Genomic DNA, 23,762 nt, shown 5'->3' with positions numbered 1-23,762 from the left:
GAATTGAAGCTATACAATACAGCTTGGAGGATGTGCTTCAGGAGGAGCCATGATGAAACCAAACCGTGGAAAGGTGGTTGAGCTTTATTGTTCAATTCTTGCGTCTTGTGTTAACAATTGAGGAGGGAGATAGATGTATATGGATCTGTTGTTTCCGGGCAGTGGGTCGAAGATCAGATGTACTGAGAATCCAATCTGTTGATAATTGCAATACGAGCTCTGATGAGACTGCTGTCTGCCTGCTCTGTTGCTAGTCTCGCCCAGTGGCATCTGCACTGCACGGAGAATAAAGCTGCGTGCGCTTGGTCGTTGGATGTGCTTGAGCATTCAGATGTTGGAGGAGCCATCAACAGGAGCTGAAAGGTGGTCGAGCAGAGCTTAGTTGTGCTTGCGTGTTGTGTAAACAATTCAATTCAATTGAGGGATATATTGTGTGTGTGTATACACACCTACGACCTACCTGGATGGAATCTGTTGTTTCTGGGCAGTGGGCTCAAGATCAAATGTACTGAGAATCATCTGCTGATAATTGCAATACTGTGTTGTGTGGTCTTCTCTCCCCTATTGTTTTGTTACTGTTCCGTGCACAATATTATAGTCGTCGCCCTTTTTTTCTTTCTCTCTAAGAAGTGATAAGCACAGTGTTATGTTATCTGACAATCACTGAGCATGTGATCAAATGTACTGAGCATAGTTTTTTGAAACTGTAGAGCCACATTGCATGTGATCATGTGCAGTGCGCGCCCCGGGGCATTAGAGTCTGGAAAAGAAGAGCGGTACAAATCTTCCTCGTTTCCGACGTCGATGTCTCAAATGCTCTAGTCATTAAAATGGGTCGCGGCTAAATTCGCTGCAACCGGGCCACGAATAGTCCGTGAAATTTTTACATTTTGATCTTTTAAAAAATATATTCTACAAATAGACTCCTACAAAAATTAATTTCTAAAAATAAACTATTAAAAAATATATTCTACAAATAGACTCCTACAAAAATTAATTTCTAAAAATAAACTATTTTGCATGATGTCATGATATTTGACACCACGTGATATTTAACACAGTGATTTTCTTTCTATTTTGAACTTGACATTTTGCGCCCGTGCTAACGACATCGTGCAATTATCATGACGCTATACTATTCAATCATAATACCAAATATCACGACACCGTAAAAAAAAGTTTATATTTTGACATTGTTTTTCCATAAATCTATGCGTAGAATTTTTTGAAAAAAAAGGTCAAAATCTAAAAATTCTACAAACAGTCCTGCCTTCCGGATGCCCGTATGTTTGGCAGGCCCACGGGAACAGAAGAAAAAACAAAACAAGCAGTGTCCAGCCAAACAGCGAGGGCGACTAGCCGACACTTCCCAATTCCCTCTCATCATACACTTACGTTCTATACAAACTGACAAACAAGGTTGAGCAGTACATTCCTCTTCCAGCATGAGCAACAGAAAGATCCATTAATCTGCTGCTGAACCTATCACATCGTCAAACATTACATTCAGCTTTCATTTACTACTGTGCGGCTTCATCACAATTTCCTATCGCCACTACTCATCTTCTTCCACCTCTACTTCTTCCTTCTCGTAATCCGAATCAGAACCTTCCATGTCCCCAAAAGAATCCTCACCGTCTCTACCATCACCTTCACTCTCCGACAGCTCTTCAGGATAATCGAATACTGGATTATCTTCGGCTGCATGTTCAAGATGGAAAAAAATTCACCTAATTTAAATAGCAAAAGATCTAACCAATTAATTATACAAGTGGAATTATTTGACAATTACCATTTGAATCATCTGTATCATATGGATAGTCATCATCGTAGCATTCATCTTCATCATCAGCCACTTGTAACCTAATGTAAGAAGATCGCTTAGAAAACATCAAAACATCCACACATAAGCAAGGAGCAGAGTGAACACATGTGAATCACAATTACAGTGGAAATGAAGCTGCTGATGTGTCATCCATATTTGTATCATCCACCTCCTTAACAGTATATATGTCATAAACTTCTGAATCTGCTCCTCGGCAAATTTAGATTCATCAAAATTAGTGCTGGAGCAGAACTGGTCACCATTACAACATTACTACTTGTACCATCAATAGAGCTCATGATCACATATTTCTATAGTATTGAAAGCACCAAGGATCTTAACTCAAGCATATAACTTGTTCAAAAAACAAAATTTAAAATCTCAACCTACATGGACACAAAAATGCAGCATACTTAGTTTTATCTTTATGCTTCAGTGAGTAAGCATTCCACATGAGGCTTTGACCTGAACTATGGCATCACACAAATTGGCATGTTGCATCAGATACACTGATCCATGCAAAAATTCATGTCCTACTTCAATCACACCGTTAGAACAGCAGTGGAAGAAATTGTTTCACAATATCTATTTTCTTCCTTCTCATTAGAGAACTGAATCCAACCAATCCAAAAATCAACAACCTAAGCCTTGGCACTTGGGCCTTGACATGTTCAGCTATGAATCAATAGCTAGAAGAGCAACTACATTTTTTAAAAGAAGTTAATTCAAAAGTCGAGATTTTGAAGAGCATCTCAAGGCAAGAAAGCTTACATACCTTCTGACGATGCCAGTGAAATAATATCTGATTCAATTTCTTCAGCAGCTGATGGCAAGTACTCCCGTATAAGCGGAAGAAAGTTGCATAAAACAGCACCCTCTTCAAAAGAGATAATCCTGCAGAGAACATCGTAAGAAAACGTGCAACAATACAACTTTTGATTCCAGAAGATCTAGTAAATTGTGAGAAAGCAAGACTTGCCGTGGTTCTGCCGGGTGCTTCTCTTCATCAGGGTCTACTTGGGCAGCATCATAAAGATGGCATATTTCTCTCAGTGATTCATCAACTTCGTTCTTTTCTCCTTTCCGACTCCTCCATATTTGTGCAAAGCGAGCATTTCTTCCCAGATCCTATATAGGATCAATGAACAAAGCCATGCATAACAATGTGAAAAAAAAACACCATGACATTTAAGAAAATAAAATACTTGATCACAATTTTCTAGTCTCATGAAAATTAGATAATAGTACTGCCCTGATGAAATCCAAATACACATAATCTAAAACTCCAAGGCCCAGGGTATAACAACTCCTGGGGACTAGCCCTACTCAGTAAGAATGGGTTCTTGACATTTGTATACTAGTGAGCCACAACCTAAAATAATCCATATTGGACTAATCCTATCCACTCAAAACTGTCAGATATGTGCTCTCAAAGAACCTGATCACCACATTACTCAACACAACCCAGAACCATCCATCAATATACATACATGTGCCCAGGGATTGGCAATGTACACCATGGAATCGTTAACTTAGCCTGCATATGTTGTAGCTGTACATTTGCATACCAAGCTTGCCATGTGCTTGTGCCAAGGGGATGTGCTCCCAGAGTCCAACTTCAACCAATAAAAACAACTGGCATGCACTACTGGTATCCTAGATTGGTTAACCTGATTGCTCCCATATAGTTATGCAGTAATCAGGCTCAACCGGGACAGTATTTGTGAAGCTAAACCCAATTACACATATACCCGCGTGAGGTGACATATAAGAGCCACAGAAGAATGCAGTAGTAGTAATGGCATAGTTAACACTTAAAGGACATACTGTGGCATTATTTTGGGATGCACTCTTGCACTAGTCAAATACGTACCGATCAGAGCATGCACAACAAATCTTAACACTGGACTACGCAAAATAAAGTACACATAAATATTGCAAAAGAAAATGCAATTTGACCCTCAAAACGTAGAAAAGGGAAATGCTTTGCATGTCAACAATGATGAATGATGTATTAAATGTGCACGGAATAATCACTCGAACACTTGGCTCCTATCATTAATTATACCCTTGAGTTATGCCATATTTCATGATCTACGACATCCATTAAATTTGTTGCCTCGTTAGAACTTGTAAAAACTTGACCACATAGAACTGACGGCAGTCAGAATAATAGGATGTGCGTACCTCATGCTGTTGTCTGGCTGCTGATCGTAGCTGGTCTTGTTTCTGTTGGCACATGAACAGAATATTTTTAGCATTTGAACACTAAATTCATTTCAACAGCTAGATATGGCAAACACTATTTGCCGAATTGTAAATGCTATCGCCATCAATGTTCAAGGAGAAAACCAAAAGGTTCAATGATTGGATAATCCTCATGGGAATCAGCGAAGACACTAATAGGCTGTTTGGTTTGAGGGATACCTCATCCTAGATGGGATCATCCATCATGGGATCATCCCATGAGTTTTGGTGGGATGACACCATCCCTGTTCTTTAAACTAATCATGTGCTTGTGAGGAACGAGGTGGAAATGGATCAACCCATCCCATTCCTCAAACCAAACAAGTGGGTTCCTCTGGAACGGATGATCCATCATCGCCCCATTCCTCAAACCAAACACCCTGTAAATAATCCAGTAAACACTATCAGAAAGTTTCACTTACTTTGTCTTGCTTGATTCTGTCATTCCACTCCTTTCTCTTGCTCTTTATCTCTTGGGTATTTGAGTCAGCAAGCTGCAAAAACAAATGGAATTGATTTCTAAAAAGTCTTAAGCAATTGTATAGAACAAGTACTGTTTGATCCATCGTGTAACCATATTTGGACGTATAACAACAGAAGTTGATTCCTCTTTTCCAGGCAAGTAAAGACTTAGGTACAATATTTTTTCTATTCCAAAGAAGCTGTTTAGTTGCAGTATTTTAACTCCGAAAAGGCATTAAAATGTTGTGATGAAGATTAATTGTGAGCTCTATAAAGTCCACAGAAAAGAAAATTAACAAGAGGTCATATACAGTAGGAGATATCTTTGAAGACTAGTGACACAGCAACTGAAATTAAAAGGAGACTAAAGACATGACTATGTCATGCGAGGCTACCAAATCTGGATGCTAATGGCACAGAAAGGAATATTACCAAAAGAGAATGCAAAACATCTTCAACAGCTTCGGAATGGTGTACTGTCTCAATGTGTTGGACTAGAATCTTCCTAACTCGTGGTTCCTCTGAAGCTGTAGGCACAGGCAAAGCAAGAAAGTAAAACTTTTTGCAGGTGAAGGAAGCACCCATTTTTTCGATCTATCTATTGTCTTAATAATGAAATTTTGATATCATATTATGTAAACGTAAAAAATACGAGGATAAACTCACATTTCCAAGAATCATGGTGTCAAGTAACCGGCTTGAGTTGAATTCTTTCTTTTAAAATTTTGCGACATAAGTATGTTTCAACTTTCGCATTAGCAGACACGACTACATTTTGGCATGATTTTGCATATGCAAGTTATTGATAGTGTGTGAACCATCTATCACAGGTCAGACTCTGTTTGGCTCATACCTTTAGCACCGGCGGCGGAGGAGGAGGGTTCGGAGATGGAAAGGCTGGATAAGTCGAGCATCGCCTTCTTCACCGGCCTCTCATTAATCTCCAGCCCTGATAAAAACACACAAAAAGAATCTCAAAAATGCTTCCTTTTTTCAAAAGTACAAATTGAAGAGGAAGGGGACAGAGCAATGAGAAAGGAAGAGGGAAGGGGAGCTCACAGAACGCGTCTGGACGGGTTTGCGAGGGCTTGCGCTTGACCCGGACGACGATAGGCTTCTCCTTTGCCGCGGGCTCCGAGGTGGACGCTTCTCCGGCTGCCGCCTCGGAGGCCATGGCCGGCGGTGAGGTAGGGTTAACTAGAGGAGAAGGGTCTGGTGGGTCTGGACTCTGGTCATCGAGTCTCTCTCTATACAGATGACGTGGTGCTCTTCATTCATCCATCCGCCCAGAATCTATCTATCATCAAAATCTTGTATTGTTTTGGAGAGTCCTCTGGTCTGTCTAGTAATATGCATAAGAGCTTGGTGATACCTGTTAGGTTCCCTGAGACAAGCCTCGTTCTTGTGCGCTCAAAGTTGCCTTGCACGGTTTTGGATTTCCCGTGCAAGTAACTCAGAGTTCCCTTGTCGATCCACAAGTTATCCAGGGCTAATTTGCAGCCGATTGTAGATAAGATTGACCATCTGTTGCCTGGTTGGGAAGCGGGGTTATTGAATACCACTGGCAGAGCAGTTCTGGTTGGTACGGTGCTCACGTCTATTCCTCTCCATATTCTCCTGATCTTGGGTGTGCCTAGATGGGTGACTAAAGCAATCGATAAGCGAAGACGGGCTTTCTTGTGGAAGGGACGTTGCAATGTCTATGGTGGTCACTGTGCTGTAGCTTGGCAGTGGGTATGTCGATCGCGGAAGCTTGGTGGCTTTGTTATTCATAACTTGGGCGTGTTCGGTTGGTCGCTTCGGATGAGGTGGCTTTGGATGCAGAAAACATATCCCGATCAGCCATGGGTGACGCTTGGGGTATCAATTCATGCCAACACCCCGTGCCCTGTTCGCGGTGTCCGTGTCTACCGTGGTGGGTGACGGGAGGTCCACGTTGTTCTGGTAGGGATCATTGGCTCCATGGTCGCTCCATTTCGGACACGACACCTCACTAGTTGTTGTTTATTACGAAGCGTGCTATCACCATGCGAACTGTCTTTCAGGCTTTACAGAATCAGGCGTGGATTCGAGACATCCATGGTGGTCTCTCTGGGCTGTCTTTGGTCGACTACCTGCAGGTTTGGGATGCTCTTGACGGGACGGTCCTGTTGGAGGGACGCCCCGACCAGCATCTGTGGTTGCCCTAGCCGTCTGGCACTTTCTCCACCCGTTCGACGTATCGCCGGTTCTTCACAGGTGACATTGCCTTCGAGCCGTATAGGAGGATCTGGAAGACCTAGGCGCCGTCGCAGGCTAGGTTCTTTATCTGGCTAGCCATGCTCAACAGATGCTGGATGGCAGATCGCCTTGCACGCCGAGGCCTTCAGCATCCTCCCTGCTGCCCACTTTGTGACCAGGCGGACGAAACAATCCAACACCTACTTGCAGTTTGTGTGTTCGCCAGAGAGGTCTGGTTTAGGGCTCTCCAGCGTGTTGGCTTGCAGGCTTTGGCGCCGGACGGGCTTGAGCCCGTCTTCCAGGAATGGTGACGGAAAGTGCAAACTAGAGTTCCTAAGGAGGCTCGAAAGGTTTTCAACTCTCTCGTCATCTTGGTGGCTTGGGACATTTGTAGGTATCGCAACCGTTGCGTCTTCGATGGCATTCGGCCCGATATGGCATCCCTGTTGAGTGACATCTTTGACGAGGCTAGTTGTTGGGGAGCGGCGGGAGCGATAGGGTTGCGCTCTTTGTTAGTGAGTGTTTTGTTACGATCGCAAGTTAAGTTTGTAGTGCGTATGTAACTAAAAATTAACGTAGCCATTGGTTCGGTTCTGTATTCTATTTTTTTCTGTTTATTAATATAATAATATTTAACTCTCTTAAGTGTTGGAGAAAAAAAAGACATGGAGGAGGCTGCAGCTGGGTTAGTGCTTTAGGAGTCGGGCAACAGGACTAAAATGGAGCGTCGTCGTCACAGGACAGGCAGGAGCCTGTAGCTGCCATGGCCGCCGCCGCGCCGGTGGAGAGCCAGAGCCTCGTCGTCCCCCTCTGTCGAAACTCCTCTCCTTCCCTCGCCTCGCTCGCACCAGCGACTGGAAGCATCCCAGCAGTTGTAAGTTACTCCTTTTGTTTTTGTGTCCGCCGCCGAGGTTGCGCTCATGGAGATAGACCATTTACATGCTTCTTTAAATTACATGGGCTGAGCACTACAAGATGTGCTTTCTGTACCTCTTTTTATTGCTAGTGATGTGAAAATATCAGAGATCTGCTTTATAAGCTTGGCATGGGGAAGCCTCCAGAGAATGTGCTGATAGTTCCTGCGTTCTTTGCTGTTATTAGCTTTTTGAGTAATGCTAACTAGTTAGACTATGAATCTGTGATAGATTAGCAGTGTGTAAAGACGATCACGAAAGCTTATATTTGGTTTCATGGCATTTCACCAAGTTCGATAATATTGTTCTTTGCTGTAATTATTTGTTTGTATTTGTTGAAGCTCCCGATTACGCTAAGCTCTCATCTGGGTATAGTAGGGAATTAGTAATGAGGATGCTTGCAAACTTGCTCTGCCCAGTTTATGAGCCATCCATGAAGCATACATATCGCACAGGATGGTTTACAATTTTATTACCATGTCCAAAGATATTCTTTAGAGAATTTGAAGATTCTTTGAATCAGCATGAAACTAGCATAACAGTAACAGTGCAGTGTCTCTTCTTGATTGATTTGTTTCTTTGATACATCTTACTATGCTTTGCAGCAAGAAACTGGCCTGTGCAAGAATCTTCTTTAGGAGTACGCTCAGAAGATGAATTACGCCATTCCGTCTTATATTTGCACTAAACAAGCTTCAGGCGTAGCTCCTTTCATATGCACTGTTGAGATTGGTAGCATACAATACATTGGTGCTGCAGCTAGAACAAAGGAGGCAGAGATAAAAGCTACCCGAGCTGCTCCTCTTGCAATCCAGGGGTAATTTCCTTATTATTCAATCCAGGGGCATTCATTGTGCAAATTTTATTCCTCCTTTTCGGCGCTGGCTTGGATGTTGGGTCACAGGTGGGCAATGCTTTGGTGCAGGTCAATCAGAGGGTTGCACAAATGGCACCACAAATTACATTTTTGTTCCTGGCAAAAGGCAGGTTAAGGAGATAGAAAAAAGGCCAATTGAAACCCCAAAACCACTTAAAGTCAAGAAAGGTGGTTACAAGAAGAAATGGAACAAAAGGAAATTCATGAGGAAGACTGACCAAACAGTTGATGCTGAAAAGGATGGATCTAGAGTGGCTGAGGATGCTCATGATCCTGATGTCCAAATGCAGGCAATAATACCAGAGGAGCCATCTACCCACACCATAATCGCACAACCTGATGAGGAAGCTAGAAGAGTAGGACATGAGCTTCTTAGAGATACTACATTCTGAAGCCGAAAGAGGAAGCTAGGACCATAGTGCAGGAGTCACTGAGCACCTCTGTAGCATTGCAACCTCATGGGGAAGCTACAATGTAAAGGAGGAGCCACCAGGCAATACCGCAATGACGCAACCTGAGGAAACGAGAACCATAAAGCAGGAGCCACCTAGCAATGCTGAATTGGTGCAACCGAACATGGAACCTATGGCTGAGAAAAGCAAATTTGTCTATGAGCAGAATGGCCAAAATTCAGGAGATGCATGCATCGCTGGAGACAAATAAGTTCACAGGAGATATATGAGCACTAAATAAATTGTGGTGGTCTACTAAAAATGTAATGGCCTTCGAATGGTAATAATGTATTGACACGCAAAGAAGCTAGCTTTCATATTAGAGAAAATTCTGGAAACAAAAAATAGATGTTAGTATGTGAACCTACGTAGGCAGTTCAGCGGCGAGAGGGGAGTTGACGAGATCGCCCCTACCCACCTGGAGGAAATCGGCTGTGAGAGGGTGTGTTTGATTATTTGAACAAGAAAAGATAAAAAAAGAAGAGGAAAAAAGAAGAAGAAAAAGAGATTAAGCTTCCTTAAAATTTTTGCTCCGAACTCACCCCTAAGTCCACCCCGTCCCCGTTGGCCAGGGAGGTACCAGTGCCAGTACCACCCCACCTCGGTACGCAACGCACCGCACCAGGCAAAAGATCAAAATTACATGCCCAAGTCTTCACCATCACAATGGACACATTATACTTATTATTATTAGACTCCTCACCTCTCCTCTCCTCCTCTCAAACATCATTGTCATCATCATCATATTCTGGATAATTAAGTTAAAACTTGCTTCTGTCAAAGGGAGATTATAAAAAAAAACAAAAAAAAAACAGCACAAGAGTAGCAAGCTCTTTTCCAATACAGACTGATCGAGTTCAACAAGGATGATGAAATGATGACGCAAAGCAAAGCAACCTGCTCCATCGCATACCAGACAACACGACGACCGCTGGCTGCACTTCCATACCACCCTCGTCTCTCTCATCTTGCACCTACACTATACAGTTGGTTGCACTCATCGTCTCTTATCATCCAATCCTCACACCATGCACCTTCTTCCAAACAAACGCATGCTCTTGTTGACTCTCACCATCCCTTCCTATGCATACCTCAAGTGAAGTCCCAACTTGAAACCCTCTGACATATTGCGCAGCTAAATGCCACTGCAAATGATTTGAAAACAATGATCAGCGCACATGATACTAAACATACACAGAGTACACAAGATGCAAACAAAATATCAAGTAGTTAACAAAAGCTTTCTTTCCAGTACTACTACTAACGCCAATGAATCCAGACTGCAGAGCACATGACAGGGTTTTGTTTTCCAATGCATCGTATCTCAAAACAAACGCTCTTGGTCTGTGTATTACGACCAATTTTGCTTCTCCTATGGAATAGATAGCTAGTTGCACAACTAGCACATAAGTAAACGAGCTAGAATCTCATGATGGATTGCATGGCTTTACTGAATCAACCCTTAACACGACTGACAGCACCTGCTAGAAGTATTGATATTGAATACGGGAACGTTACAACTGCAGGAGGACAAACTCCGCACAAGTAAAACAATAGTGCAACTGAACTAAGGAAGTTAGATAGGAACAACAGTGCAACTGAACTAAGAAAGTTAGATAGGAAGTGGAGTCAAGATCAGAAACTTGTCAGTTTTAAATACGGATAGCTTCAGAAATGATTCGATTACTGTAACAACAAAAGCAATCAATCACAAAACAGTAGGTGGCTGAGCGAAAATGAAATTACCAACATGGGAGTAAAACTTGGTCCTAAGAATGAAGAACATTTCTAGTCATTACAAATCTGAATCAGATACTAAACGAACCCCCTATTCAGGATACATACCTTGCTAAGACCAAAAAACGCTTTGGTCCTATTCCAGTCCCGCGTATCTGGACCTCAGCAGCAGGTTCCGGTTCTCCTGCAAAATAATATGAACAAAAGATACTGGTATCAACTTCAGAAAGCAATTGACGAATAGAGTGAGCAGTAACTGAGGAAGGGGACAAAACAAACAACAATTTCTAATAAGAGGTTAAGAGCTTAAACTTTTTGATGCAACAGAGGATTAATCTTTTCAGAGAAAGCCATTCCAATAACAATCTATAAGAGAGACTACGCACTTGCGGTAATTTAGGCCTTGACTCCTGCCAACTTATGGGACCCTACGAAGCCCAGCTTATGGCGTAATTTTCACAGGGACCTGAATGTACACAGCGATAATGTAACAAACCATTCAAATAGCTACACGTAAGAGTCTGAAACCAAATAACCAAGCCCACCATCACTTTTCCCGATCTCTCTTTCTCCCACTCACCATCTACTGCCTTTGCTTGCCATGAAGAAGAAAAAGCTGTAGGCCTGAAGCCTCTCCAGTGTTGTTTGCCAAAACTCCAATTGCCACCACCTCACCAATACATTTATGGCGCCACCCGCACGAACCATCTTCCCAGGCACTAACATTGGCAGACCCCGAGCTGGCCCAACCCTATTCATTACCTCTATACCCAAGCCAAGCAATGACTTGCTACTGCATTATGGGAAATTTGTGTTGGGGTGTTGGAACTGAGATTCGTGTTTCCTTTTCCCCTTATTTGTTCTTAATTGTTCATTTTCTTTGCCATTGTTAGGTGACAAACATTGGTGCATGATGAATACGAGCACTGCTCTTGAATTCTAATTAGCCTGCTTTGAAAAGAATATTTCACTCCAGCAGATGGCATTTTCTTCCCTCACACGTGAAACACAATCTCAACACATTAAGGCCATCGAAATAAAATAATTACAGATCCCTAATGCCCATCTGATGTGACTTAGTAAGTTATCAAAATTCCAAGAGTTATCAATAGATAGTGCCCATTTAGCCCGTTATGATACTAATTTATGCAACTAGTTTGAAAATTCAAAGAGTGCATGGAAGATTTCAAGCAATCTGCCATGAATGCTGAGGGGAACCCAACACCGGCCTCTGTCGTTACTTGCCAGTTTAGGAAACTGCAAACATGGATTATAGTTACAATCAAACTGAATTGATCATTTTCAAACACAGACCTAAGCAACTAAGCAAGACGTATATAAGCAGGCCGCATCGACCACAATACAAGAAGCCAAGAACCCTTCTTCCCTAAACAACAACAGATTCTAACTCTATCTGTTCAACCTTGAACAATTCTACCACTAGGCAGCTTAAGAAACAAACCAATTACTCATATCCGCGGATCTGCATGGTGTCACTGTATGAACAACAAGAGTAGAGAGATATGAATTGCAGAATGAAAAGGCAACCTGTTCGAGCACACGGAGATTGCTCTTCTCCACCTCCCTGGCGAGCTTCTCCAGCCTCCTAAGCATCCCTGCATACATGTCATCCATCTCCGCTGCCTGCCCTGCCGCAGAGCCCACGACGCCTTGCAGCCTCCCGATCCCAAACCCATCCACCATTTCATCCAGCGCCTTCTGTTCTCCAGCCGCCGGCGACGATGGCTGATGCGGCGGCAGGCAGGGCATGGCAGACTCCGCGGAGAAGGAGTGGTACTGGTCCCGGAAGCCGGGGCCGACGTTGACGACGTGGAGCGAGGCTGGGACGAGGCGGGAGCCGGTGAGGAGGAAGGCGCGGTAGTCGTAGGAGTGGGTGGAGAGGTCGGGGGAGAAGGAGGGTGAGACGAGGAGGAAGAGGAGGGGGTGGGTGGGGGCTAGGGTTTTGGAGAGGGAGTGGGCGAGGGCGAGCTCGCGCATGGAGGGGCGGAGTGGGGTGCGGCGGCGGGAGGAGAAGAAACCGACGGGTTCGGGGGCGGAGCGGGGCTGGAAGCGGCCGAGGGGGTCGGAGAGGAAGGAGGGGTGGGAGACGGAGGAGTGGCCGGAGATGGATATGGTCAGGGCGGGGGCGGGCGGGGCAGCGGCGTGGTCGTCGTAGTCGGAGAGAGAGGGGGGCGGCGCGGGGAGGCGGGAGGCGCGGCCAAATAGGAGGCCGTCGCAGTCGCCGTTGGCGGCCGCGCAGCGGTGTAGGAGCGCGGCGAGGGCGGCGCCGGAGATGGAGATCTTGGCCACCGCCGGAGCGTCCATCGGATTCGGTGGTGGTACTGGCCAAGATCTGTTCTGTTCACTTCCTCCTCTTCTTCTTCTTCACTGAAATGCAGCGCGGCGCTGACCAAAATCAAGATTTTTACCATCTCTGTTCTATTGTAATGACAACAAAAACAAACAAATAACATCTGAGACCATCGTATGGAAAGAATAAGAAGGAAATTGATAATTTGACATTTAAAAGGCTAGGTTTCAATAAATTATCACTTCGACAAATTATCACTGTAAAAATAAGCCTTTGATTTATTGTCACTTAACAATTCTGCACTTAGTCCCATCTGTCAGCTTCTTCCTCTCATCTCTGATGATGAGATGGACAACAGCTCCACGCTATCGTGCCTAGGACGCTGGCTGCCTCGTCGACCCCAGGGAATCATGCGACGGCGTTGAGTGGGCACATTGTAGACGGATGTGGGGAGTTGCCCAGTGATGGCGCAGGGGACGACACGCTCAAGTGTGTGGCCTGCGGCTGCCACCGCAACTTCCATCGCAAGAATGATGGGCAGCGCCGCCAGTTCCTGCTCCCAGCCCTAGGGCTCCACCGCTGGTGACGCCGACGACCTCACGTGTCTCGCTGCTACTATCGCCGCCGCTGGCAACCACCCCCACTATGCGCCGCCATTCTCATACCATGGCATGCCCGGTGGCATCAGTGGCATGACAACTGAGTTATCTAGCGAGGAGCGAGGGCTACCTTTCGTGCATGCATGTGGGAAACCGGTTCCTGACCCCTAAATTTGACGAGTTCTTAGATGTCGCGCCAAGTGGAGAGGAGAAAAAGGTGTCGAGTAGGACTATAGGTAGAGTTTTTCATAATGGCAAAAAATCAATAGGGCTTATTTTTAAGGGGTAATTTGTCAAAACCAAATTTTAGAGTACTAATAATTTATCGGGCCCAACCTTTTAATATCAAATTATCAATTTCCTCATCAACAATGGGCCTCACACCTCACAAATCATCACGAGTTTCTTGGGCAAAGAAAACACACACACGATGCTGCTTCAGTAAACGGCCGAGAATAAAAAGGCAAAGGCCAAAGGCCAACGGACAAAAGTCAAATAAACATGACAGGGCTACCAAGTAAGAAATATCCATCCACGGAATTCTCATCTCGTTCAGTTTCGCACCATCAATCCAGGCAACAAAAACAGCCCAGCATTTTACAGATTTTCGATTCCGGAAGAAGAGCTACTCAGCTCTCAGTTAAGACCACCCTTGCACTAGGAGTTGCTTCTTCCTGCACAACTGGAATAGCACTTTTTCCTCAGATTATTCTCCATCCAGTTCATTCTCTTGCTTTGGCATCGGCGTTGTGTCTCCTCTCCTGCACAACTTCTTAATTTGTTTGCTGCTTGTGTTGGATCTGCTTGCGTGCGTACGTTTTGTTCACGGAATTTGCATCCATTTGCTTCATCGATGATCGATATGATAGGCCACTCACAAATGTGGATGGCGCCACCTACCCTGGTAGTATATCTCGCCATGTGAATTTGTATCTGTGTTTGGTATCAAGTTATGTTGATTAGCAGCCGGCCGTTCCCCGTCACCTGCCGAAGCAGTACCTCCTCCTTGCAGGAGTGTTCACACGAGACCTCCAGCTCCTGCTCCAATCGGGTGCCCTCACTCCTCAATCCTCCTCCTCCTCTCTCTCTCTCTCTCAACCACCACCAACACAAATCGCAGCACCTGGCCTGCACGCGCGCCGTCACCCAGCTCGTCGTCGAACCACCCCGCGCAACCGCCGGAGATCGCCTCCTCAGCCTAGCTCTGACACCCATGTAGAGATCGGTTTGGAGAAATTTCTGGAATACTTCACTGACACTGTTTGGATACACACATATATTACATACATGTGCCTCTTGGGCCTAGACTACAGTCCAACAGTATTTCTGTTTCTTGAAAGCAGATTGATGTGTAAGGCTCAAATGATCTTCGGAACAACTGTCCTTTGAAAAGCATGTTCCTCTCTATTAGATGAACAGGAACCCAAATTATGCATGAGTTGATTAGAGTATGGCCTCTATAACGCCTTCAAAGCCAGTCAAATTAGATATATTTTAGTTGTGTTTAAGTTCAACACTCTAGTATTATATACCTTCTTTTGTCTGGATTCGTCAATTCTGTATAAATATTGCATTCACCTGCTTATTTTGACACTTCAAATGTTGAATATCGTTGACATGTGGTGTTTTATTTGCCTTTCTGCAGTTCTCATGTAAAAGAAGCAGTCCAAGAATATGAAACGCAAGGCGAGGCAAGGGAAAGCTTTGGAGAAGAGGGCAGCAAGATCATTCATGGGTGTGCTACAAGAGGCAAATAGAAGGGTTCTATGATAGCTCACAATCATGTTCTGTAAACTACACACGCGTGACGGCGTGAGGTGTGGGACATGGTTCTGTTCACGCCGCTGTCAAGTTATTGATACTCGCTGCCTGAAATTTGTGGCTTGATTCAATTCTTGATATCCACGAGCTAAATCCAATGTACTTCCGGTCCATAATGATATGTCATCTGAGCTTTGATCAATAGGATATGCATGTTTGTTGTGAATATTGTGTACTCTGTAGAAGGTAGGTAGGAGGTAGAAGACCAGTTTCTCAGCTGTTGTACTAGCAAATTAGTTAGACCTTTTGTAAACATTTTTTATTTTTGCTTAAGAAGTGTTATGCGACGAGCAGCAGTTAGATACTTCAATGCACTTGTAGTGGTTATTCGACTTCCTTCTGCACTTTGTAATGCTTCTGTGTAGCGCTCAATCTTTATGTTAGCTTGAGAATTTAGGAAGTGCTGTTGCAAGTTGCTCATTGTTTCCGTATATCTGAATTACATCGCAAGTTGCTCATTGTTTCAATATATCTGAATTACATCGAAGAGAATGTTTCTTGATGAATCAAATGCAGACAGCTAGTCTGGCTGTGGTAACAAGTTTGAATTGGTACATAAAAATATTCCAAATAATCAGCATAAGGTAAGCCAATGTCCAAAACTTAAAACTGCAAGTGTTAATGCTTAATTTGATCCTTTGAGTTCAGCAGAGTGGCAGGTCTGGTGGAGGTGCCTCCAGAGACTGCAGCTCCCCAACACCATCCTCCACCAGGAACGCCATTGCAAGACCCCAGGTGATGTGCACGTCCAGATGGCAGTGCATCAGCCACACCCCCGGGTTGTCGGCGACGAACCGGATAACGGCCCACCCGTTCACCGGCACGCCGACCGTGTTCCTCATCGGCGGGTCTTCGAGGTTGAACTTGGCGGTGTCAGTGGTGGCGTTGAAGTTGCCGGAGCCCTCGGCGAGGATGTAGAAGTCGTAGCCGTGGATGTGGATGGGGTGGTTCTCGGCCGCGAAGATGTTGGTGCCCTGGAGCACGAGCTGCACGACGGAGCCGTACTTGAGCTTGTAGACCTTGGTGCCCGGCACGGGCTGCCAGAGCGCGCGGCTGACGTTCTGCGCCGTGTAGTCGAACTGCACCGGCGGGTTGGCGGGGAAGTCGTCGGTGAAGACGCCGGGCGCGTCGTGGTAGTGCGCCTGGAGGATGGAGACGGTGGACGGGAGCACGAAGGAGACGTTGTTGATGCTCGCCGCGAACCGCGTGTTGTTGGGACCGCCGCAGTTCTGGTTCCTGGAGCAGTTGAAGAGGCCCACGCCGACGGTGAAGAAGAGGCTCTCGTCGACTTGCGAGGGGAGCTCCGCCTTGCGGAGGCCGCGCAGGCTGGTCGTGAACGTGGCGGCCGTGGCGGTGTCGTTGTAGGCCGGGAGGGTCGGCATCGCGGGGCTGCTGCTAGAGGTGGCGCCGTAGTCGAAGATGGCGGTGGTGGTGGTGTTGTCGAAGGGGACGCCCTGGGCGCTGGCGTAGGCGCGGGCGGCGAGGTAGTAACGGGCGGGGGGCTGGTCGAAGGTGACGAGGACGTCGGTGGTCTGGCCGGGCGCGATCATGAGGACGGAGGTGGCGTAGGGCTTGGTGTAGGAGGCGTCAACGCCGACGACGGTCATGGTGTGGCCGGCGAGGGAGACGAAGAGCTCCGTGTTGAGCGCCGCGTTGATGAACCGCAGTAGGTTGGTCTCGCCGGACTTCACCGGGAACGTCGTCGTGTCTGTAGGCAGGTTGTCCAACATCGATCATTCATTCACGCTTATGACCCAAGCAAAGCAGATGGTGATGCGCTCCATCATTACCTGTGGAGGAGCACTTGTAGAGGTCGCCGGGCTGGCCGTTGACGGTGATGGCGTCGGAGATGTTGGGCGCGGCGCCGGTGCGGGTGGCCGCGCGGACGACGTCGATGGGGTTCATGTCCCACCACTCCCCTGTTCCCACCACATTGTTCCAATACCAAACAAATTTTAGGCCCCTTTTGAACATAGTAAAAATAGAGGAATTTTAAAGGATTTTAATTGTATAGGAAAAAAATCCTATGGATCTCTTTGAAACAAAGGATTGGACCTCTTTGAATTCCTATGAAGTATGAAATGACTTATTCCATTAGAGGATTTCTAGCATGAGGTCCAATCTCATAGTTTTTTTTAATTCTATCTCTCTCCTCTCATTCCTGTATTGCATCAAAACGGTCCATTGAAAGTTTTCTTGCATTTTAGATTCATGTAGGATTGCAAGTACCAGCTAACTCCAATTCTATGTTTTTCTATTCCTACATTTTTTAATCCTACATTCCAAAGAGACTCTTAGTCACTAGAAAAATACACTGCAATATGCTCTGTTTCATATGGTATATCCATGGAATTCTTTGTCAAAGCTCCGATGCAATCGACTGACTTGCTATACCATTTTTTAGTAAGGATTTATGTAACTTCAACATCCTTTGAAACATTGTAGCAACCATGATTCTGATTAAAAATAGGTGACAAATAAAAATATAATAGCATGTGCTTAACTTTTTCTTCTAAAGGACTAGTCCATCTATTCAACACCTAGGTTGGTAAAGCAAACATGCAGTGCATGCACGTTAGGCCTATTGTGGATTGTGGGCCACGATAACAGCCCAAAGAAGCGGCTAAATTCAACGATGCGATTTTGATTATGCAAATTCATAAGTCGTACACTATAAATAAATAAAGCCCTATAGGTTAATGATTAATATAGTACGAAATCTTTTGAGGGAATTTTCTTTGAGTCAACTGAAGATATTCTGGCTCCAAAGGAAGACAACAGACAACTATGAAACTAGTTTTCTCCCTCTGGTGATGTTTTGGTTTGGCTTTTTTTTTTGAAGGTTTTGTTTGTCTTTTGGAATGTTTCAGAACCAACTATAAACTTTATGACATGTGAAAGCTGATGTTATTTGTGCTGAGAAAAATACAGGGAGCTGAGCACGCTGTGCTGCACGCGAGGTGTTGGGCCCAATAGCCGGTGTCATGACTCATACCAGCAATTCTCAAGAAGAAGAATCTCACATCACACGAAATGCATCATGCATGATCAATTTCTGTCTCCATGATTTAGCCCAAATGATGAGACATTTCTTGTCAGTGTTTTAGAACCTGGGGCGACCCATTTGTCATATGTTGGTTGGGTCGTGGTTGTTGCGGTTTGCCGGGGTGTGCATTGTGAGTTCGCATTGCCTGTTCGCGTGTGCTGCGCGCGATGGCCTGCTTTTGTTGGCTGCGTCACGCCTGTTTCTTGTTTGGCGTCTCAGTTTTGCGCTACAGGACCCATGTGTTTTTTCTCTAGTTTGTGGTCTCTCTTACGGTCCGACTGCTGCGATGTATGACAGGGGTCCGCTTGTCATCAGTTTGGGATAGTGACGTAAAATCTCATATCTCCATCTTTGATACGCACGATAAGACCATATGTATTTCTATTTTATACAAGTATTTGTATGATCAATTTTACTAATCATTGACATACGCCGATTATTGGACGTAAAATCTCATATCTCCATTTTTGATACAAACGATGAGATCATATGTATTTCTATTTTATAATAGTATTTGTATGATCAATTTTACTAATCAGACGTTCTTGTTGTCGTCTGATGGGGAGAAAGAGCCATGTGTTTTTTCTCTAGTTTGTGATCTTCCTTATGGTCCGACTGCTGCGATGTATTACAGAGATCCGCTTGTCATCAGTTTAGGATAGTGACGTAAAATCTCATTTCTCTATTTTTGATATATACGCACATTGAGATCATATATATTTCTATTTTATACCAATATTCGTAATCAATTTTACTAATCATTGACATTCACCGACTAGCTGGTGAAGCTAGTCGATGCGGCACCTACGTTCTTATTGTCATCTTATGGGGAGAAACCATAGAACGGGGACGAGGAGGACACGAGGGAGGAGAGGAAGCATGAGGTAAAAGAGGGCGATGATGAAGGTGAAGAAAGCAACCACGCCATCAACGCGGGGAACATAGTCAGTGATAAGCATGACATCACTTGTAATAGAATGCTGGGCTCTGGTCTTGCTGTGTATTCTAAGCTTCGTTGTATGATACTGTTTTGTTTAGGTGTGCTCCCTCCGCAAATTTGCCTGGTGGTCGGCGATCATGGGCGGCCAGCTTGGCCCCTCTTTTTTATATTTTTATTTTTTAGTATTTGCAAAAATATATGGCTATTTTAAAATATTATGCATCTAGCCTACATTTGCCTATTTTTGAGTGATAATCAGGTGTCGTCCATTCAACAAACAACACTTTTAAAAAAATAAAAAACACTACATCCTATTCTCTTAAAATATTAAAACCTATCAAAATATTCATAAAAAATTATGAAAAAATATATGTTGTAGCAGATACTATGATCTAACTCTAAAAAATAAAGAAAAAATGATTTATACAATGATAAATAAAAAAAGACAAATTTCATTGTACACAATTTCAAATCAAACCAATACTTTGACAATAAGAAACAAAAAAAAGATAAATTTCATTTGAAATTTATCTCTTTTTTCTCATTGTAAAAATCATATTTTTGTCTAAACTTTTTTTTAAAGATAAATCATAGTATCCTCTACGACATACATTTTATTTAAAAATTTTCATAACTATTTTGATAGTGTTTTGAATTTTGAGAACAATAGAACATAATGTTTTTATTTTATTTTTATTTTTTAAAAGGTATCGTCGGTTGTACGATATCTTGTTGTCGCTCAACTAACAAAGGAAGGTAATATAAATATACAATATTTTAGAATGATCATGTACTTTTAGAAATATTGAAAAATAAAGATTCCATGTTTGACTCTAATGCATGCAGATGTAGGGGTAAGCTACCGAGCAATGAAAGCTGGTACCAACCAACTAACCAACCAACAGAATGACTAGGACAATGATAACATGAGTTAACATGCGCGAAAAGGGGAAAAGTAACACTAATCATCTCTTTGGCCCACACTTCAAATCTGCCGGCCAATCACTGCTTCGCTAAGTTCATTAATTTCTGTCGTGCCCCATTCTACAAGGTAAGCTGTGCTTGTTAATTTTGTGAAGAAATTAAGGGGAGCGTGAGTACAAATTTGTGTAAACCTTTTGACCTGTATGCGATTGGACGAAGCATCTCGAGCATCTAGCTAGCATACATATATATACTAACGGCATCTGTATTGGTCGGGCAACCTAGCTAGTATTTGTCGTATAAGCATGACCAAACTACCAGATCATGATGAGATAGATATAATATATACTGAGCCATTGTATTGTTATGCAAATGCCGCAAAAAAATTAGGCAGCACCTCATGTCATCCTTGGTACGTATGATAAGATTGAGTGTATGCTATCCAGTAGTACTACATGCTTGATCGTATGTTATATCGGTAAGCGCCTCAAAGCACTTATCTTTACTATATAAAACACAAGTTAATTCTCGTATCACTTCTTTCTCTACTTTTTTTTTATCTAATAAAAAATTATAAAATTCGAATAATTCATCAACTTTTGTCATTCACTAACATTCTCCAGTCTTCCCGCCTCGTTACCGGCTACGGATATAAAACTCGTTTTATTAATAAAAATAAATGAATAATTAGTAAAAAAATTAGCAGATAATCTTTTTTTTCTTTTCAATTCTATCTGAAATCAAACTATGACATCACTCTCTGTATTCGTATATATTTTGTTAGCTAGTATATAAATATGTGCCTCTCTATATATATGCCGCTACTAGCTAGTCCAACGCGGTGTCTTGTGGCAAAACAATTAATCCAAGTGAGTGAAGCATGCATGATGGCGCGACGAGGTGACGTACGTACCGAGCAGGATGGGGATCTCCCTGGCGGGCGGCTTGCCGTCGTTGAAGGGGTAGGGGACGCCGGCGCGGGGACGGATGATGAGGGCGCCGTAGACGGTGGCCCGGAGCCAGGAGCTGTGGGCGTGCCACCACAGCGTGCCCTCCTGCGCCTGGACGGTGAACCTGTAGCTGTAGCTCTGCCCCGGCCGTATGGGGCACTGCGTCACGTACTCGGGGCCGTCCGACCACCCCGTCCGCATCTGCCGCACCCCGTGCCAGTGCACCGTCACGTTGTAGCTGCCCCGGTTGATCACCCTCACGACCAGGGAGTCGCCTTCGCTCACCTCCACCGCCGGCCCCGGGAACTGCCCGTTCACCGTCATCACGTTCTGCATCTTGCACAGCCTCTTCACTGGCGCCTCCTGGATCTGCAGATGATCCATCATCAGACAGATCAACATAATCTGCATGCAGTGCCGCAGTATATACATATGGAATCTATAAGTTAACCACCGCAAACTCATGGTACTGCTCCTTGGCAACGGTGAGGGAGCTGCAGAGGAGAGCAAGCAGGCTGATCATGAAGAGCAGGGAGGAGGAGAACCAAGAGCCGCTCGAGCTTGACATGCCCAATGTGATCTGCATTTTCTGCTGGAACTCTGATTAATTGCCCAGTAGCTAGCGAGCTCAGCTCTACTGATGACTCTTGCAAGGCCGTATAGTAGTTGTGCGCAACAAAACAATGCTGGGTGGTTTTGGTTATATAGGGGCAGGGGCAGCTAGTCCAGGATCCATGAAATCGATAAAGATCACGTACAAAAGAAAAAGATGGTTGCTCGCTACAGCTACAGCTACAGCTACAGAGATATATAGGAGGTAGACAAGGGTCGGTGGTTTTGTGGTTCGCATGGTTAGGTACAGTACGTCTTTAATCGATTCCATCTTCTGGTGAATGCATGGCCTGTTTCAAACTCACGTTACATGCCTGCCCTAGCTATATATTTCACTCGCATTTGCTTTCTCTGCGAGCTTAGCTTTATTTATTTATTTGAAGAAGAGAGCTTTATTAACTCTCGTTGGAGCGAACAAGAGTTTACCTCTAATATCTACTAACTAAGATGAACATATCCACAATCTAAAAAGCAAAAAACCCAGTGCATGAGACACACAATGATCAAAGGTCGAACAAGATAAAAACAACTTCACTTAATCAATATATATGTCCGTTACTTCTCATGGATCGTCCATCACAACTTCTGTGATCATGCTTCCATCACAAGTAATATAAGTCATCAGAAATTAAATAAATATCCAAGCTGTCTGCAACTAGCATCTTAGAATTATCATTTTGCATCACATGGTTCTTTATGTCAAATCATGCTGAGCATGTTTCCAGTAGGGCAGTCATTGTACACGAATTAAGGAATAATAGCCGGTGGAGCCACAAGTCCCGCAAATGTTTCCTCATTGCCAAGAAAAATCCATAGCTTTTGTTTTATTTTCTTTAGAATCAAAGGCTTCATTCCTAATGCTGTACCTGCATGAGCTTTTTCACATATAAAGGTGCGTGACAACAAGGAGTTCATGCTTACTCTAACAACTTCCTTTCTTCGTTTTGACTATTAAATTAAACGCTGCATGAATCCATATATGCTTCCTCAGCATAACTAACTGAGTCTTTGCGTTGGTACGAGTACTTGAACTTGAGTTGCCAAATTTACATGGCAGTATAAGTCACTGTCTCACCATAAAATATTTCTATCACTACAACATAACTGACCATCCGCACCGGGTCAGCAGTGCTAGCTCGTAATCATAAACCGACACTGATACTTGGTTCGTATTATGAGCCGACACTAATAATCTTGAACGGATCTAAAATTTTGATAGCTCCTAGTTTTAGCTCGAGGGCTTATGTCTGGCTCTTTCTCTCTCAGCCACTCATTCTCTACCTTATCTCTTCGCCACAGTAGCCCCTCTCTTATCTCATCGCATTTCGTTATACTCACCGAAAGGTCGCATTTCGTTATACTCACCGGAAGGTCTAGCGTGTGCAACATTACAAGCATTGAATCATCCGGCTTGTACTCTCTACGAACTAGCCGTTGGAAATCCACTTTCTTTCTTGTGAATGCTAGAAGGTCTGGCGTGATGTCCTCTCTGAACGTCAGAACATCCTACATGCATACGATGCCAACCGAGCCATTTACAACCCCTCTGAAAAAAATAGTCTAGCATGTTCATTTTTGTGAACGCCAAAACATTCGGCGTGTATTAGATTTTGCTGCAAACTTTTTGTGAACGACAGAGTATTTTCTTTGTGAATACCGGAGTATTTTTGTGAACACCGAAGCTTTTTCTTTGTGAGCGCTGGAATATCCGGCGTGTATAATTTCAGCAGAAACAACAATATATATTTTGGGTATAACTTTTCGCTTGGAGATCCGGTTTTGATGATTTTAGAATCTATGGAAAGCTTGTGAAGAGATCTACAAG

At 44.0% G+C, this 23,762-nt stretch overlaps 3 protein-coding genes and 2 long non-coding RNA genes across 6 annotated transcripts; 2 read left to right on the top strand and 3 right to left on the bottom strand.

Annotated features, from left to right (window-relative positions):
- Positions 1–1,333: 1,333 nt before the first annotated feature.
- On the bottom strand, positions 1,334–6,038 carry LOC133905413 (RNA-directed DNA methylation 4-like). 2 transcript variants are annotated; one of them, XM_062347175.1, is made up of 10 exons: positions 5,594–6,027; positions 5,388–5,483; positions 4,967–5,061; positions 4,495–4,566; positions 4,013–4,054; positions 2,805–2,953; positions 2,601–2,719; positions 1,948–2,029; positions 1,793–1,863; positions 1,334–1,701 (listed from the first exon to the last, which is right to left on the bottom strand). In XM_062347175.1, exons 1-10 carry the CDS (start codon positions 5,706–5,708, stop codon positions 1,556–1,558), a joined length of 987 nt encoding a protein of 328 aa, XP_062203159.1. In that variant the 5' UTR covers positions 5,709–6,027; the 3' UTR covers positions 1,334–1,555. The 2 variants fall into 2 exon arrangements, with proteins under 2 accessions (XP_062203159.1, XP_062203160.1); XM_062347176.1 differs by lacking the exon at positions 1,948–2,029 and having other exon boundaries at positions 5,594–6,038.
- Positions 6,039–7,415: 1,377 nt separating this feature from the next.
- LOC133905232 (uncharacterized) lies at positions 7,416–9,164 on the top strand. Its single transcript, XR_009907588.1, has 3 exons — positions 7,416–7,628; positions 8,274–8,485; positions 8,594–9,164. It is a non-coding gene; the product is annotated as an uncharacterized LOC133905232 (long non-coding RNA).
- A 487-nt stretch (positions 9,165–9,651) lies between these two features.
- On the bottom strand, positions 9,652–13,151 carry LOC133905231 (uncharacterized). Its single transcript, XM_062346966.1, has 3 exons — positions 12,283–13,151; positions 10,843–10,918; positions 9,652–10,142 (listed from the first exon to the last, which is right to left on the bottom strand). The coding sequence occupies exons 1-2, from the start codon at positions 13,057–13,059 to the stop codon at positions 10,871–10,873; spliced, it is 825 nt and encodes a 274-aa protein (XP_062202950.1). The 5' UTR covers positions 13,060–13,151; the 3' UTR covers positions 9,652–10,142; positions 10,843–10,870.
- Positions 13,152–14,150: 999 nt separating this feature from the next.
- On the top strand, positions 14,151–15,795 carry LOC133904234 (uncharacterized). The gene is made up of 2 exons (XR_009907440.1): positions 14,151–14,283; positions 15,290–15,795. It is a non-coding gene; the product is annotated as an uncharacterized LOC133904234 (long non-coding RNA).
- A 101-nt stretch (positions 15,796–15,896) lies between these two features.
- LOC133904233 (laccase-23-like) lies at positions 15,897–22,108 on the bottom strand. The gene is made up of 4 exons (XM_062345691.1): positions 21,780–22,108; positions 21,289–21,694; positions 17,256–17,384; positions 15,897–17,173 (listed from the first exon to the last, which is right to left on the bottom strand). Exons 1-4 carry the CDS (start codon positions 21,909–21,911, stop codon positions 16,110–16,112), a joined length of 1,731 nt encoding a protein of 576 aa, XP_062201675.1. The 5' UTR covers positions 21,912–22,108; the 3' UTR covers positions 15,897–16,109.
- Between the last annotated feature and the right edge of the window lie 1,654 nt (positions 22,109–23,762).

The sequence above is a fragment of the Phragmites australis genome, chromosome 22 (genome assembly GCF_958298935.1).
Source record: "Phragmites australis chromosome 22, lpPhrAust1.1, whole genome shotgun sequence".
NCBI classification, from domain to species: Eukaryota; Viridiplantae; Streptophyta; class Magnoliopsida; order Poales; family Poaceae; genus Phragmites; species Phragmites australis.
This window is presented reverse-complemented; position numbering and strand designations above follow the sequence as displayed.